This window comes from Balaenoptera physalus (assembly GCF_965194825.1).
Source record: "Balaenoptera physalus genome assembly, chromosome: 1".
Classification (NCBI taxonomy): domain Eukaryota; kingdom Metazoa; phylum Chordata; class Mammalia; order Artiodactyla; family Balaenopteridae; genus Balaenoptera; species Balaenoptera physalus.
Window position 1 is genome coordinate 93,880,073 of NC_138882.1, and position 17,716 is coordinate 93,897,788.

Genomic DNA, 17,716 nt, shown 5'->3' on the forward strand with positions numbered 1-17,716 from the left:
GGCCGCGTCGCGCAGCTTGTGGGATCTTAGTTCCCCGACCAGGGTTGGAACCCAGGCCCTCGTTAGTGAAAGGGTGGAGTCCTAACCACTGGACCACCAGGGAAGTCCCTAGTAGTTGTTTTCAAAAATATCCAAGAGCCCCTATTTCTGAACTCTGAAGTGTCTCGCACGTTGTAACACACTTTGAATGCTACAGAAGAAACAAACGTGGTGAGGTGCTCATACATCCCTGACACGTGTTCATGTACACAGTTTTCCCGAAGAAAATTCAGAAAAGGGACTGGCACACATGTGTGCACCTGCAGCCCTACCCAGCCCCCTCTCCAAACGCCCACACCCACTCCAACCGACAAATGAGAATTCAAAAGGGCCCGGACAACATATTAGAAGAGGCTTCATTTATCCTACTAATACTCAAATAAATTCGGATTTTCGATACGGAGTCAGGGTAAGATGTAAAGTTAAAAGCATTCATAAAAGAGTGTGACTCATTCGTTTTTAGAAAGCATTTCAGTGTGGAAAATTCCAAAAGGGATGATGGATCTTTTCCCAGCGTATGTCCTTCTCTTCTGTCCCCTCGGGCCCCCAAGGTCCCCAGACCCTCAGACCTGGTACTTGTTGGTGGAGTTGAAGGGTATCTCGACGATCTTGGTGTATCTCTCTCTCATCTCCTTCACAGAACCGCAGCACAGCTCAATGCACTTCAGGAGCGCAGACTCGGACGCATCGCCTGCAACGGCCCGCTGTGAACAGAGACGCCTCTGTTAGTCACCCTGAAAGCGCTCTACCCAGGCACTGCTGAAAGCCAGAGAAGACTCAGAATGTCTTCCCACCCGTCAGGAGGAGAGGGGAGCTGGGCGAGGAGGAGCAGTTGTGGCGAGTGACCACGGCGTCACAGCCCCTAAACTCCAACCTCTTCCTTGCCGGCCTCCGGGCCTCCCGCCCCACCCAGAGGCCCCCACCCCCCGCCCACAAACCGGCACGAGAAGGCGTCACCTACGCTTGGAAGAAGCACAAGACACTCTTCCAACCTACTCCGGCCTTTTTTACCTTCCCTGGGCCTGCTGAGAAGTCTCAAAGCCAACCATTCCCAACCACCTATTTCTAGTTATGAATCTGAAAATACAGAGTGAGAATGTAAATATTTACGGTCCCCTTCACTGCCCTGCAATTTAAAAAAGAAAACGCCTTGCGTTCTCAGGACAGAGGGCAAGCTGTCTGTGTCAAGGGCAAAACAGGACTTTACATTCTAAACTAATTCAATTGTGCAGGATTGTCTGGGCCTGAATGATGCAAACTGAAAGCTATTATTAGCTCCAACGGTAATGTAATCAGCCACCATTGTAGTTAATGCATACATTTTCGGTCACACATATATTTTGTGTGATACACTGTAACACTTAGATTTTGACATACTAAAAACATTTTCGGCTACAGCCAACTTTTACACAGGTAAACATTTTAGAACTTTGGCATGCCAGGCCGCACGTGCAGATAGCAAGTTAATGCTCACTTACAAAATATAGTAGCCCTGTTTAATAAGAAATGTGGCCAGGTTTGGTAAGAAGCATGAAATAAGTGGGATCACTTTAATAAAGGCCAGTTACTAAAGCAGAATTGGGCTGCATGCCTTTTTTTAAATTTTTGATAATGCCATTAATATAACATGGCCCCAACCCCCGGAAATAACTTCTCATGCTACCTTTCTGGAGCTTTGAAATGAGCAAAGACTGGATACTTATGAGTCCCTGTTCTCAAAGCCTAGAAAATTTCCACTTTGAGGTAAGAAAAACGATGAAGCTGGCATCTCAAGTTTTATCCCAAGATCAACAACATCTTCCTCAAAACAACATCAATTCAAATGCCAAGAGGAGAATCTCCTTTAAAGAATAAAGGAATCCTATCTTCACAACAGAAGCCATCTCGGTTCCATCGGAGCCACATTCTCTTCGACAACCCAGTTTCTACCCAGAACCACCAGAGGCAGCTTTGGGGAGAGGGAGCCGCCCAGAGGGCCCCGTGCAGCTCCTCTTGTCCGCAAGGACCTTGTGCAGCTCGTGACCTTTCTGGGACCAAGTCTTTACTGGGCCACACAGAAAAATCTCTCAGTCATTTCAAATTTCATGCAAATTCCACGAGGCTACGCTTAGCTTATTTCTGCGTCATTAGTAGCCAACTAAGAACAAATAACATAAGAGAAATAGCTGAGTTATCTTAAGAAAATAAATGGCTTAAGGGATTGACTGGAATCTGCTGTATCCTAATAGGCAAATGCGATTATTAAGTCACAAAAGTAGCCCTCACTGTCTGCTAGGTTAGGCGATCACCACGTAAACTCAAGAGTAGTAAAGCTGGATTTTACTAATTAGGTTTTTCACCAGTAAAGATTGCCTCCCACCTCCCCCAACTCCTCTTTGGTCAGTTTTTTACTGTATATTCCCCCTTTACTGACCTATATTGACCGCAGGGTACTGAAAGTAGTTTGGGGTCTACAGGCAACACAACTCAAGTTACACATAGCAAAGCATCCCATGGACCATTCCAAGCGTCCCAGTTACTCTACAGCCCCCAAAGGCCACGTGCTATTTAAAGAGAACCCTCAGGTGGTGGTTCTTGGGTGGCATCTGCACACCTCGAAGGCAACCTTAACAGAACTGCTGAGCCTACCTTCAGGATAGGCAGGTTGTCCTGGTTAGCCTGAAACACGGCCCTGTTACAAAGCCCTGCAATTCTGGACAGAGCGAGCCAGGTGGCCGAGGTCTTGTCGAATGAGACACCTGGTGGAAGCAAAAAGAGAGGAAAATAATGCGCTAGCTTTGTACTAAGGGCCCACAGAAATGTGAGGTGACACGTCTCATTTCCCAATGAACGCAACCAGTCAGGTTTTAGGCATTTTGCAACCATGTTTGTACTGACACGCAAACAAAACCCCAAAAGACAAAAAACCCAAACCATCTAAAACCCTCTTTACCAAATGATAAAAAGCAAGCAAGCAGGTGAGGCTCAGGTGTGGGCCGGGCCCTGGTCTTACCACTCTGATTCTCCGTCGTGTCGGCCTCGTGGATTTGATTGTCGAACCACATGTGGGCCACCGTCATCCGGTTCTGGGTCAGAGTTCCGGTTTTGTCTGAGCAGATGGTAGACGTGGACCCCAAGGTCTCCACAGCCTCCAGGTTCTTCACTAAGCAGTTCTTCCTGGCCATGCGCTTGGCGGTCAGGGTCAGGCACACCTAAAGCGTTGGAGCCAGATTACTTCAAACTCAACCAGGCGGCCATTCCATACTAACTCTGGCTACCCCCTAACATGGGAGAAATTTGTCTAAAACTAAATCTCTCCAAGCTTCCTCTGAAGTTGGAGGAAATAATAATGGTAACGTGTATATTGGGGCTTCCCCCACCCCCCTCCAAAAAGCAGACTATTAAGAAAAGTGAAAATAGCCAGGATTTACCATAGTCTGTTTTCCCTACTTACCCCCAAGTTCTTCTCCTTTCTGTGCTACACTGTTCTGGATCATGTGATAAAATTCAAGGAAAAAAAAAGTATGCTTCTGGGTTACTATCTTCCGTATGAAAACATGCTGAGGTCTTTTCACTGTCTAACCCCACCAGGTGGCTCTGAAGAAAACCCACGTACAAACACATGCAAAAAAAAACCTAAGTCGGCAGCCCCCGCAGTCCCCGAGGAAAGGGTAGCGGATGAGTCTCACAATCAGGCAGGCCGTCGGAGTGAGCGAGCATCGCCTTCCCCAAGCCTCTCACCGTGACGGTGGCCAGCAAACCCTCTGGCACGTTGGCTACGATGATGCCGATGAGGAAGATGACGGCCTCAAGCCAGGTGTACTCGAGGATCAGAGAAAGGATGAAGAACGACATGCCCAGGAACACGGCCACACCCGTGATGATGTGGATAAAGTGTTCAATTTCCGCAGCGATGGGAGTCTGGCCCCCTTCCAGCCCAGAAGCGAGCGTGGCGATTCTGCCCATCACGGTGCGATCCCCCGTGTACACGACAATGCCACGTGCAGTACCTTAAAAGGAGGAGGAGGGGGAATTGTACTAAATTTTACCAATGAAGCCACAGAATCTGCACAATTACCTGGCAGCGTTTAAAAAAAAGAGACAGAAACACACATGTTTTTAAGGGCCAGCTCCTTGGTGGTATACGCTGTCTGTTTTAAACTATAGGGACTTTGGCACAGGGATTTCTCTCCATTAGCAGGACAGCGGCTCCAAACCCCATGCTAGCTTAGCACTGCCAACAGAAGAGGCACGCAGGAGGTGGAGGGAAGAGGGAAAAAACAGCCCCGAGGCTTCCTGGGTCTTCCTGCCAGCAAGTCAATTGCTTCTGTCCTGTGCCTAACTGAAGTGGTCAGAAATGGGGCCAGTAAGACAAAAAGAGAAATTGTGGCCGTGGGTTTTTTTGGTTGTGGTTGTTAATGCCCAAGATAAATGCCACGCCGTGCTGAAGAGTGCTTGAAAACGGTCTACCTTCAACGCAGTTGGTTGAAAAAAAGGCAATGTTCCGTGTCTCCAGCGGGTTTTCATTGGTGAAATCCGGAGACCTGGTCTGCGGTTCTGATTCTCCAGTGAGTGAGGAGTTATCCACCTGCCCGTGAGAAAAGTAAGACGCGCGACGTGAGCAGCACAAGCCTCGTCCCGGGCTACTGGACCACTCAACCCACTCTGTCTGGAACTACGGAGACTCTGTTTAAACCTACCTTGCAGCCGTTCGCAGAGATGATTCTGAGATCAGCAGGGATTCGATCCCCTCCTTTCACTTCCACCAGATCCCCAACGACAACTTCTTCTGCATTTATGCTCATTTTTTCACCATTTCGAATCACGAGGGCTTGCTTTGGAAGGAAAATACAGTTTACACCATTCCATCAGATAAAAACGAATAGCAGCAAGAAGGTAGTGTCAAAATTACCAAATGATCTGTAATCCTAATTATCTGAATGTATAGCAAAAATATTAATCTGTTTACTTATACAAGTTACAAAAGCTTGCTCAAGTTATCTAAGAGGCAGTCCTCATGTTGCCATTGTGCTGTGTACGTCCAGAGGGAAGACACTCACTTTTTGGGGTATAAGAAAAACAGATCTGGTTTTGGGTGTGGGGAGAAGGCATCCCCCCCCCCCCCACGATGGAGCCACTGAATATTTGGAAAACCTTAGCTTCACACCAGCTCACATTCTTGGGGCTGTCAAGTCACCTGATGGGGAAGGACAAAGCGGCAGGTACCTGAGGAACCATGTTTTTGAAGGACTCCATGATCTTTGAGCTTTTAGCTTCTTGATAGTAGGAGAAACACCCAGTTATGATGACGACGGCGGACAGCACCACACCAAGATACAGCTGGGAAAGAACAAACAAGTTAGGATGCATGGCTCTTAGTAAAGAACTGGGAACACTCAGTTAATTTTCGACTGAATAAAAACCAGACTTTTAACAGAGATCAAGGCTTCAGAAATACAAAACTCATGTCTTCATGTTTGTCTTCCAAGAGATGGTGTACAAGAGTGTCAGAAATGGAGTCACACTGACGCTTGGTCACTAGCTTGACAGACTTTGGGAAATATTCTACATGAATCAGTTTCTCCTGCTTTATTAAAGAAAGATATTTTCAAAACAACTTGTGACTTCTGAAGAATGGTTACCAAACGTTTCTGGATGTATGTAATGTCCCAATATTAAAAGCTGTGCTCTGCCACTCAGTGGCAGCAAGACCTGAGCCAGGGCCTGAGCAGAGCTGCTTGTTCACAGCAACAACATGCAGGGCAGATGCCCAGCTTGGAAGAACATCTACACACAGGGCAGGAGATGGGAGAGAGAACTTGAAACGAAGAAGGAAGAACGGATGGGCCTTGAAGGCAATCGTTGCTGATGCTACTTTTTCCCGGTGTTTAAAACCATCAAGTAACCAGTGGTAACTGAAAATAAGTAGGTGGCAAAGACAGAGGATACTTTATGCATACCTAATAACCCAAATTAGAAACTATGGCACTCACATTATCATTTTGAGGTTCCTCTTCTGTAGCAGCTTGGATGCCATAGGCCAAGAAACAAAGAATTGCTCCAATCCACAGTAACATTGAGAACCCCCCGAACAGCTGCCGACAGAACTTGACCCATTCGGGGGTCGTGGGTGGGGGAGTGAGGGCATTGGGACCGTCTCGAGCCAGGATCTCAGCAGCTCGGGCAGTTGTTAAGCCCTGAGAAATAGAGCAACATAAATAAGACAAACTGCTTCAGGACTTACAAGCTAATACAGCCACCAGACAGCTGGGAAGCTGCAATAAAAGAGCTGGGGAGAAAACTAAATGTCCCAGGGCAATGTAGAAGCTGGAAAATTCTGATGATTCCCCGCCTAACTCCCGCCCACGTCCGCAACAGTTCAGGCAAACAACAGCCTAAGTTTCCTGAGGAACCTACAACACCCAAACTAAAATTCTTTTAAAATTGATCCACGGACAGACTGGAATCTGGTCCGGTCTCTTCCGAGTTTTAGATAAGGGATTCATGTCAAACTGCATTTTTACCAAAAAGATATCAATCTTAACTAATCGATTCAGTTTTGCAAATTAAGAGCTTAAGAGTTTCCTATGTTTTGAATCTGTCAGGGAAGGGGGAGAAAAAAAAAAAATCACTCTATAAATATCAAAGGAGGAAAAAAAAAAATCTCTGTCAGAATCCAACCTGTTATTGGGTTAACTTGCCAAGCTTCAGTATAGAACTTTATTCTCTGGATGGCAATTAAAATACTTGTCTGGCAGGGAAGGGTTCACACATGTGCATATTTGAGCTAACCCCCTGGACACCTGTCAGTTGAAAAGTATTCACTGGAAGAAGCATCCACTGTACTGGGGCCCTGCTGTTTTCTAATGGGCCTTAAAACCAAGATGCAATGACAGCAGACAAGAGACACGAGGCTCCGGCCATGAGGGGAAAATGTGATTACTTTCATCATAGAATACCAGCTCATAAAAAAGACAGAAAACACATTTTTGCCTGAAGTGTGTATATATATTGTGTTTTCATGTTATTTTTAATATTGCAGTTAACTAGGGAGTATAGGGAAAGGGATAAAGAACATCGAATGGTTCAAGGAAAACAAGGACTTATTTACGACCCTCCTCTGCCTCAAGTTCGTGATGTGATCCCTGCACAGAATCACCACCACCACCACCAGCCATCCGAGCTGTCTCTACTTGTTGAGCACTGAATCGATCCAGTGCTTCCAATTAATTGTTTAATTCTCACCACAACCCGTTTTACAAGTAAGAAAACAGACCCGCAGCATTTGAATAAGTAACTTAGGGTCCCAAAGAACATACTTCTTAGGAATCTAGTGAAAACCTCAGTGAGATAACCCATGTCATGTGCTCAGAGAGGAACTGCCCGCTGGGTCTTAAGAGTCAGGCCTCCTCTCAGAGCTTAAGGCCCCCAGACTTCTCAGAACTTCTTGATAATTTATTGAAACAATAGCTACATATTAGCTGGCACTCTAGTCATTCCTCAGACTTTTTAGTGACTGTCTAGAAAATAACAAACTCCACCCCTGCACCTGACTGTTTACTTTTATATTGTTTGTGGCGAAGTTAGTATCAAAATCCCCTCGATAACAAGGATACACAATACATACTTTATTTAAAGGTTTCTTTGAGCTGTTTAAAAAACAGGTTTCAAATAAATGATAGAATAAACCAAAGGCTCTGACATACAGCAATGAGCTAGCTGATAAAAGTGCAAAAATCTGAATCGTTCAAGATTCAACTAGTTGAAATAATCAACTCAATTTAACAAATGTAGAAGAATAAAGGGAAGATTTGTAATCACAAGGTCAGGGGATGAGCATGGCTTTGGAGCTTTTCAGTTTCAAATCCTGGGACTCCCACCTATGGGCTGTCACCTGCTACAAGATGGGGAAAATAACGTGTACTTCCAAAAAGTTTCAAGGGAAACAAAATAGTAAAACAGCATATAAGAGCCCAGGCTCTGGGACTTCCCTGGTGGTCCAGTGGTTAAGACTTGGCCTTCCAACGCAGGGGGTATGGGTTTGAGCTCTGGTCGGAGAGCTAAGATCCTACATGCCTTGCGGCCAAAAAACCAAAACGTAAAACAGAAGCAATGTTGTAACAAATTCAATGAAGACTTAAAAAAGAAAAAAATTGGTCCACATGAAAAATCTTTAAAAAAAAAAAAGGGCCCAAGCTTTGTACACGTCATGTAGCAGACACTCAGATGGTGGCTCTCATTGTTCTCCTTGAGTCCCTAAGGTTAGGCCTGTGATACTGGGGAAAACGGGATAGGGGAAATCAGGATTCTATACAACAAATTAGAACATACTCGGCTCAAGTCCGTTCCGTATTTGCGATGAAGCTCATCAAGGCTAAGTTTATGGTCATCCTAAGGGAAAATAGAAGGAAAAGAATTAAACACTGTACCATTAAAAAAAAAAAAAAAAGAAAGATTTAAAAAAGCATCAATATCACTACTCCTCACTATCATTAGGCTCAGAAGACAAGTTTTTCCTCAGTGCACAAGTTAGTATACTTTCACCATTGCCCAATGGCTTGGCAACCACACAGCTACCTACTGAATGGTCTTCACTGGAGAATGGCCCAAGCTGTGTGACAGGAGCTCGACTGCCTGCCACCTATCGTCAGAGAAACCCGACAGTCTTAGAGACCTACTAGACCTCATCTACCTTCTCTGATGACCAGGCAGACTATAGACAGGTTGCATCTGTGGACGCCTCCGCAGCCTGCAGAGGTTGGAAGTTCCCCGTGTTCCGTAGGATGCAGAAACACAAAAGCAATGGCCCACGATAATATCAACCACAGTTCCTCTGTGGACCTTTGGTTATGCCAGAGTGTTGAGTAACTTGTCCAACCCTCTAACGGCTTTTATAATGAAATTTTTCCATAGCAACCTCTACGATTCAGTAAAATCTGTACGACTGCTATAATCTCTTTACTTTGAAAACGAAGCAAGTCTCTGACTGAAGGATGACTGGGGGGAGGGGTACCATACACTCAAAAGATGTAAGATACAATTAATTTTTAAGGTGAACAAAGAGCAACCTTCCTCCTAGTACTTACCATAGAAACTTCTTTCTTCAGCTCGTCCATATCCCTCTCTTTCTTGGCCTTCTTTTTGTCGCCATGCTCTGAAACAGCTGCGGGTTCATATTTATCACGTCCAACCTATAGAGGAATGTGGGAAATGTGCGGTTGTGAATTCGGAACAGCATTTCGAAACTCAAGATTGTGGAGAAAGGATTTTCAGCAGTTTTAGGAGAGCCATCATTGTGAACAGTCACTGGGCTAATATCCATGGAAATATATGTTCTAATGCTGCATACTCAACAGCAGTCGAGGATTAATACTGCCATCATTAGCTCAGGTCAGGCCATCTGCACCCTAGGGCATTAAGACCAATGGGAAAGTCCTGTCAGGCCTCGGAATGGCCCTGCCCGTTGCTTCCATTTGGGGTAAATGGGGGGAGAGGGTTGTGTTGTCAACATTTCCATGCCATGGCCCTCCATCTTCCCCACTGAAAGAATGAAACTATCTTCACATCACTAACTTAAGAGTACAGTATAGTACTTATGCACTTGGATTCTGAATCAGACAGGTTCATACCCTGGGCTCCACCACTTAATAGCTGTGTGTCCTTGGGCAAGTCACTAATTCTGAAATTCTTCAGTTCTCTTCCCTAGAATGGAGATAATGGCACCTACCTCCTTAGAGTTTTGAGAGGATTAAATGATATATACACCTAAATGTGAATGACTTTTATTATGATGTTTAAATTCTTATCTTTGCAAAGAAGTCATTATGTATCAACTTTAAATATCTTTAGGGTTTGCCTTAAGAGCACTGACCTTTTCATCTTATTAAAAAAAAGTCCGCCCAAGGATCCTTCAAATTCTTCAAGTGAAAGACAAAAAAGGGAGTCCCCACCCCAATCTGCAGCCTGAGAATAAAGCCCCCAAATGAAAGTCCCTGGAAATGTTTTGACATAAGCAGGATGTAGGAAAAGCATGTGCATTATCACACATATTGCAGGATCCACCTACGTCTCTTGAAAACTGGAACAATTTTTAGAGAAAACGTTGATTCCACAGTTTAAATTTAGATTGTTCCACTCCTCCACCTCCTGTTGAAAATGCCTGAGCCCAGCTACACAAAGCCTGAACTTGGTGCTCCCAAGGGTAGTGGTCCCTGGAGAGAAGACCCCTCACTCCAGAGGCCCCCAGCCCACACACTGCCACTATCACCTAAGAAGGGCAAAGAAAGGCAATTACATTAGCAATTTTCTTACAGTGGAGGCTATGTGGTGCTATTTGTATTCATTTGTGTCTCTCCCTTAATCATTTCTGATTTTCAGGAGTACCTCACCAGCTACTAAAGCAACAAGTAGAAACACTGTCTAGATTAAAATTGTACCGTGCTGGGCTTCCCTGGTGGCGCAGTGGTTGAGAATCTGCCTGCCAATGCAGGGGACATGGGTTCGAGCCCTGGTCTGGGAAGATCCCACATGCCGCGGAGCAACTAGGCCCGTGAGCCACAATTACTGAGCCTGCGCGTGCGTCTGGAGCTTGTGCTCCGCAACAAGAGAGGCCGTGATGGTGAGAGGCCCGCGCACGGCGATGAAGAGTGGCCCCCACTCGCCGCAACTAGAGAAAGCCCTCGTACAGAAACGAAGACCCAACACAACCATAAATAAATAAATAAATAAATGAAATTTTTAAAAAAATTGTACCGTGCTGAATATAAAATAAATTTAAAAAATCAAAGCATATAGGTGTCTTTCAGTCATAGCTGATATGGTTGCAAATAAATACAATATTCACTTGAATTTGAAAATACCCTCTTAAGACTCTAAAGCGATCCTGGCCCCAGGTTAGTTAGTGTTGCCAAAACATAGAGACATGTACAGTATTCACATTGCTCAACCTGTGTGGTCACATTTACAGCGTTCCCTGCCCATTAACTTTTTCAGTGTTCTTTAGTTTCTGTATCTTATCTGCTACGAATGAAGCAAGTCCAAAGATAGTCAACATTCTCCACATTCTCTCCACTATGGAGCAACCACTTTGGTGACAGCCTCTCTGGGAGAGCCCTGGGGCCAGACTTAAAATCATCACACACACTGGAAGCAAACAGACAAACAAAACAAAGGATGGGGCTCCCACCAGAGAGGAACTAAAGTGGGACTTCCTTCATGTATTTAATAAGGAAGCACAACACTAAAAACTCACGTTAAAGACACTGACTAGGGATCTCTAGAAGACTCGCATAGAGCGTTTGTATTGATTTTTTTAAATCCAGTTCACAAATTCTCGTTAAGCAAGTTGAGTATCATTAAAACATTACTTAATTTCAATATATGAAAATCAGAGTTAAAAGCCCTCTGCCTCACCATCTGTAGGCTTTGATTATTCTCTGACTTTCAATATTTTCCACTCCAAAAGAGGGGGAGAGAATTATTGGAGCAGGCTAGACCTTGGACATGTTCCAGAGTTCTATCCCCATTTACAAAACACATCTCCTGCCTGAAGCTTCTCAGTTATCAATGGTTAAGGTAGCTGGAAATCAAGATTCCCTAATAACCCTCCCCATTCTTCATCCCTTCACGGCATAAAAGGGGTGGTGGTTTAAAACAGGACAACTGTGAAAGAGACAGGGGAAGTGCTAACAAGTGATATTTCTTCTCCTTCAAGATTTTAATTGTTTCACTAGGCAATGTCCAGAAGACCAGGCAGCTTATGCAATTCAGTGCTTCCCTACAAGTAAAACAATAGTACTAGCTTATCTTGATGGGAACCAAATATTACTCAAGTCCCTACCAATCTCAATTACTAGTTTCAAAGCAGAAAAAAAAACTGTGTGTGTGTGTTTGGGGTGGGGTGCGGTGGTACAGGGTAGGACAGGGAACAACCTAAAATTGGGCAGACAGCATTTTCTTTATTTCTTTTAAAAGCATTAGGGAAAAACAAAGGTCATGAAAAGGGAAATGATAATATGGTCTCCCGAATCTACTGTGATGACCTGCCCACTCCTCTGGGCACTGGGCACACAATTCCCACTGTTCCCATTAGGAAATGCAGGTCAGTTCTCCTTCCTCCACGGAAGACGGGCAGTGACCAGACTCCCTGTGACAGCACCCTTGGGCACCGCTGTGCCGTCTCTGAGGAAGGGTACGATGGAGGTTCAAGGCCACTGTCATTCCACCCCCCCAAAAGGGCCAGTTGTGAACATTTGTTTTTCCCATTCTAATTTAGGAAGTGGGAGGTCACAAGGGCAGGGGCTTGCCCAGTGTGACACAGCCTAAAATAAAGGGTGTCATTACTTCGCCCTGTGCTTCCTGGGGATTTCATCCTCTCGACGGTTCACTATGAGTTTTGCCACCAGTTGGTCTGGGTAGAGGGAAAGGGTGCTCAGGAGACGGGGTGAGAAAATTCTTGACAGGAGGAACCAAGGTTGAAACCTGGAGCAAGGTGCGCTTGTTTATTATGTATTTTTTTAAGTTGTTTCAAACTAGTTTATTTAGGGGTTCCATTGTCACTCCTCAATGGATTTTATGCATTTCTCAGATGCTTCTTCACTCATGAGCTCATCTAGTTCTGAAGGGTTACTGAGTGTCATCTTGATCAGCCAACCAACTTCATAACAAGATCTGTTGACAAGCCCTGGATTTTCTGCAAAAGCTTCATTCATTTCAGTGACTTCTCCTGATAGAGGAGAATAAGAGTTCACTAGCAGCTTTTTCACTTTCCAAAGCACTGAACTCCTCATTTGTTCAATTCTGTCCCAACTTCAGGGAGACTACAGTCAGTAAACATCTCCCAAAGCTTCCTGTGCAAAATTGCTGATTCCCACTATTCTAACGCTATTTTCTGTTGTCATCCATTCACGTTTGTCTGTGAATTTACGCACAGAGTGGGCCTGGTGTGCAGCGTCGGGAAGGCGCCCACCCTCAGCCTCCAGGGTTGAGGCTCCAACGTTCACTTTTTTAAAAACATAGACCAAACCCTTACAATGAGCAAGGCCTGCTAGGGCTGGAGATGCTCCTTCCTCTTCTTCAGCAATTAACAATTTAAAGGGGGTGGAGTGGGAAGCGGATATGACAGGTGCAGAGAAACATCCCAAAAATTTTTACAAAGGCACACAAAGAAGGTGCAATGAGTTTAGGAGACAAGCTTCCATCCTAGAGGTGAGTCACTTGACGTCTGCATAAGCTGAAGCTGCCCCGAGGCCTTCGGACCCATCTCAACTGGCCCCCATGAGGCCTTAGAGGCTTTCTCAACTGTGCAGTGTGATGTCTGGCCACGGTTCCCACCACACATCAGCACAATGCCCTGTGGCCAGCCGGGAGGTCAGAGGCCTTCAGACTTCAGAAACTGCTGCTGATAACGTCTGGAGGGTACTTGGAAGCAGAGATGTCCACACCCTTTGGGCAAGACTATGGATGGTACTTTTAAGTCAGTCCCAAGTCATTCTAGCTCTGCCATGTGCCAGCTAGACGACCCTGAACAGTCAGCCTCAGTTTCCTCGTTGCCTAAAATGGGAATAACACTTGGTGTTAACTACTAAAGACTCTAGAGAGGCATTCTGATAGTCAGATGAATCAAGGGGCTGCCATCAAATTCAAAAACAAAACAGCTAAAAACAGCACTGTTTCCAAAACTGACAAAGCTTTGGACTATCAAGAGGGGCCAGAAGGAGGGTAAAAGTAACTGCCCCCAATGCAGCGCATTTCAAAGCTGGCCAAGAGGGTTGTCGAAAGGATACCTCTGAACCGAATTTGGCAAATTCCACCTTAGCAGGAAGTTGGAGGGATGGTCTCCGATCCTCACTGGTTGCCTAGAGGCACTGCCTAGTCTGGGCTACATCTTTCCTTTATGTAAAAAGGGGGGCGCGGGTAGGCTTTCCAGTCTCCCTGGGATGATATATTATTAATCATTATCAAATACAAATGTGTATGTGAAAGTACTCTGCAAAGCACTACACAAAGGTTATTATAACTTGGTTTTAATGAACATGTAAATCACTGCCACTCGTCACTTACTATGAAAAGTCCTCATGAATTAAAAAAAAAAAAACACACCTCGTTTGGGGCATTTTTTATTTCATCATCAATTGAAACTTATAAAGATATAAGACATGACCAATCCCAGTTCATCACACCTCCGATGGCTCCTAAATGATTAAGTAGTTTAGTTTATGTACAAGGGATTTTCCAGCCAGGGAGCTGAGGCTGGAGACGGCTGGGGCTGAAAGAGGACGGCACTGCCGTGACACTGCAGGGCTCTGCAGCCCAGAGCAGCGTTTAGGGCAGAGAAGGAAGAGGACGTGACCCGAGGGACAGACACCTGGCCTTCACAGTCCTTCTCTCACTTACCTAAACCTGCCACGAGCTGGGGAATATCAAGTAGCCAGGCCAAAGCAGTGGGTCTCTCTGTGAGCCCAGCTCAGTCCCTCCAAACTTGGGCTGCAGCCCATCAGCCAGCAGGGGGCAAAGAAAACAGCTCCAGCTCTAGCCAGCGGGTTCCCTCAGCCCAAAATGAACAAGGCTTAACCTTCCTCCCCAATCTGCCTGCATGTGAAATTTCAATGGGCCTGCCAGCCCACCCTACCTGCAATAGTCAGTGTACATCCGTGACCATTCAAAACAATTCTAAAACATCTAAATAATCACTATACTTTAGATGTATGACCTTTTTAAAAATGCGCTTTTTCAGTTATCTAAAATAAAAAAACTTGTCTTTTCAATGGGGTTTTCTACCTCTACATTAGGTACCTGGGTTATGAAGAGTTAAAATGTTCTGCCTGTTTCCCCCCACTTGCTGCCCTCCTCATGCCTTTTTTCATTTTGTCAGACCACTCTTTCGCTAGTGCTACTCAAAAGAAGTTGTTGGTTTGAGAGACCCTGGCTTAATAACCAGCACAAGCATTAAAAGGGGACTGAATCAATTTCCAGTAAGTCCAGATCACTCCTCAATTGGTACCTTGAAGCCCAGGGTGGGAAGTAAAACAGCTGCAGGGCTGAAGAGGACAAAGGCAGTGACAGGCCCTAGAGGAATGCCACCTGAGTTGAAACCAATAAAACCAATATGGCACCATGGAAGCATCATGTGGAGGATAAAGGAAAAACACAAGAAGGTAACACCCCAAAGTGCGTGAGGCCCTGCCCTCACCATGATGACAAACTGGAAAGATAAACCAAGCACCAAGTCCCAATGACCCACAAAACCTTAACACACTGATTATCAGGCCCCCAAACAATACAGGTCCCAAAGACAAAAACACAAGCCATCAAGGATCAACTTTTCAGATCACCAACCAAAAACATCTAACAGCTGTTACTGAACAGGGTTTGAATAAAACCAGGTACAGAGATAATTAACGTTCAGATATAATCCATTGTAAAGTCACAAAGGAACTAAGGTATGGGGTCCACTGGCCAAAATTCCCTTGGCTCAGGATCCAAATGAAACCAGAGAGAAAAACTGCAGCGTGGGTTGGGGGGGGTAGAGTGGGGTGCTTCTATTCTCACTGACAGAATCTGCTATCTGAAACATTAGTCAAATAAATGCGAAGAACTGCTTGTGGATTCCTGACGACAGATTTAAGCACAACTAAGGAGGTGACTCATATGCAAAGAACAGTCTCTCTATGACTACAGCCAAAGAATACACTTCCTCTCACACACATTCGATTCATAGCAACGTGAGAAAGTTCAGACCTGACTTGGTTATGGCTCCTTTTCCAAAAATATATAAACGAAGGAGAGTTTTAAAAAAAATAGTGGATTTTAAAATTCTCTGTCCTTCACATTATCACTTACTGGACACGTAATTTCAGCGGAATCCAGAATTGGACAGCTCTGGCAGGGGTGGGGAAACATTCTGCCCAGTGTTTTGCTGGCCAAAAGCAGCAACTCTGATTACCGTGAGCCCATCTGATCTGACACTCGTGTTTCTTCTTCTGGCCTGCTGGCTGGCAGAGCGCCCTGGGCGGCTAGAGGAAGGCACCACAGCACAAATGTTCACCCTCCTGCCCCTCACAGAGGGCTGAAAAGCCCATTTTATTTCGCAAGACTTTGACCAAGACTCTAAAAGCATAAAGCCTTTTACTTGGAAAGTGAAAGTAAATGAGAACTTGAAGATGCCGTTCAATAGCATCCCAGCAGTGTCCAATGACACTTCCACTCAGCTTCCCTTTGGAGGGTAATTCATAGTATTCAATATTTCCCATTCTTTTCAATCTTCAGTATTTTTTTTTCAGGTGAAAGAAAAACCGTTCTCTAGTTTTGAAAAGACTTAAGACTGACGAACAGCAAAAACCCATAGTTTATAAAGATTAGATCTCTCAACGCCAAATGCTTTAAAACCCCAACAACAGCTGCCACTCACACTTGCCCTGGACCCTCTCTAAACGGAACACAGGTGACTTTCACGTGGGTGAGTATTCTACCTAAGGGCCAGATGAGAAACTGACACTTCAGGGCTTTAAAAAACTTTCTGTTTTAAATAAAGAAACTAATTTTACTTACTTTTCCATACAAAATCCTTCGAATCCTATTTTCCTTAAAGCCTCTTTCATTCTTAAGTTTGGATATACTATGTGAAAGAACATAGCCTGGACTTCGCTGGTGGCAGTGGTTAAGAATCCGTCTGGAGACACGGGTTCAAGCCCTGGTCCGGGAAGATCCCACGTGCCACGGAGCAATTAAGCCCGTGCGCCACAACAACTGAGCCTGTGCTCTATAGAGCCTGCGAGCCACAACTAGTGAGCCTGTGCGCCACAACTACTGAAGCCCGCATGCCTACAGCCCGTGCTCCACAGCAAGAGAAGCCACCACAATGAGAAGCCCGCGCACCGGCACGAAGAGTAGCCCCCGCTCGCCGGAGCTAGAGAAAGACCGCGCGCAGCAACGAAGACCCAATGCAGCCAAAAAAAAAAAAAAAAAATGGAACACAGCCTGACTGAACAGAAAGTCACTTATCTGTTCATTTGTTGCTAAAATAATCAGAAAACAATGCTTTAGAAGGGTTCTGGGATGGAGAATGGATGGGTACCCAGTCTATTGGGCTTTATAATGTTGAATTCACTTTTTAAGTGCAATTTAGGAATAACACTTCCAGGGGTCTGCATATTTTAAGTTTTATTCCTCACCTGAATAAACATTTCACTGGATTTTTAAAAATTCCTCGCCCTCTTTTGGGGACGGGGGTTGTCAGGCTTAGCCTACTCTCAATCTTCTCAGACTTATGATGCAGACCTCCCCCTTTCCTACCCTCCCACCCAAAGGTGAGTCACCAGAGTGTTACAAACTTACTGGCAGAGAAAACTACAAATTAACAAACAGTAAGTTACCCAAAGAGAATACACCCTCAGAGCAGGGTACAGAAAGGCGAGGGGGGTGGGGGGGTGTTCGTCACTCATACACTGAACACTTGATGGGGGCAAACGGTGTGATGCATCCCCAACCTTCTTCTCTGTCCCTAGGGCTAGTCACCAGTTCCTCCCGTAACCACTCCACTTGCTCAGGCCAGGCCTGGGCAACCTTCCACTCCGAGGACGCTGCCGTGCGATGTTTTCAGTCTAAAGTACTAGCTTTATAGCAGCCAGAGGGAATTTAGTCACACTTTCGAGCTGAGCTCCCAAAGGGCAGCTGATAGTGCTACCATACAACCAGGATT

At 45.2% G+C, this 17,716-nt stretch overlaps 1 protein-coding gene across 1 annotated transcript in view; it reads right to left on the reverse strand.

Moving 5' to 3' along the window:
• The window catches only part of ATP1A1 (ATPase Na+/K+ transporting subunit alpha 1), a 32,613-nt gene that overhangs the window by 11,772 nt on the left and 3,125 nt on the right, over window positions 1-17,716 (reverse strand). Inside the window, exons 2-11 of the mRNA XM_082458218.1 lie at window positions 9,105-9,209; window positions 8,350-8,409; window positions 6,012-6,215; window positions 5,245-5,358; window positions 4,719-4,853; window positions 4,489-4,606; window positions 3,760-4,028; window positions 3,032-3,230; window positions 2,668-2,777; window positions 609-743 (exon numbers count right to left, since the gene is read on the reverse strand). Of these exons, the coding sequence (XP_082314344.1) occupies window positions 609-743; window positions 2,668-2,777; window positions 3,032-3,230; window positions 3,760-4,028; window positions 4,489-4,606; window positions 4,719-4,853; window positions 5,245-5,358; window positions 6,012-6,215; window positions 8,350-8,409; window positions 9,105-9,209 (1,449 nt within the window). The remainder of the gene's footprint in view (window positions 1-608; window positions 744-2,667; window positions 2,778-3,031; window positions 3,231-3,759; window positions 4,029-4,488; window positions 4,607-4,718; window positions 4,854-5,244; window positions 5,359-6,011; window positions 6,216-8,349; window positions 8,410-9,104; window positions 9,210-17,716) is intronic.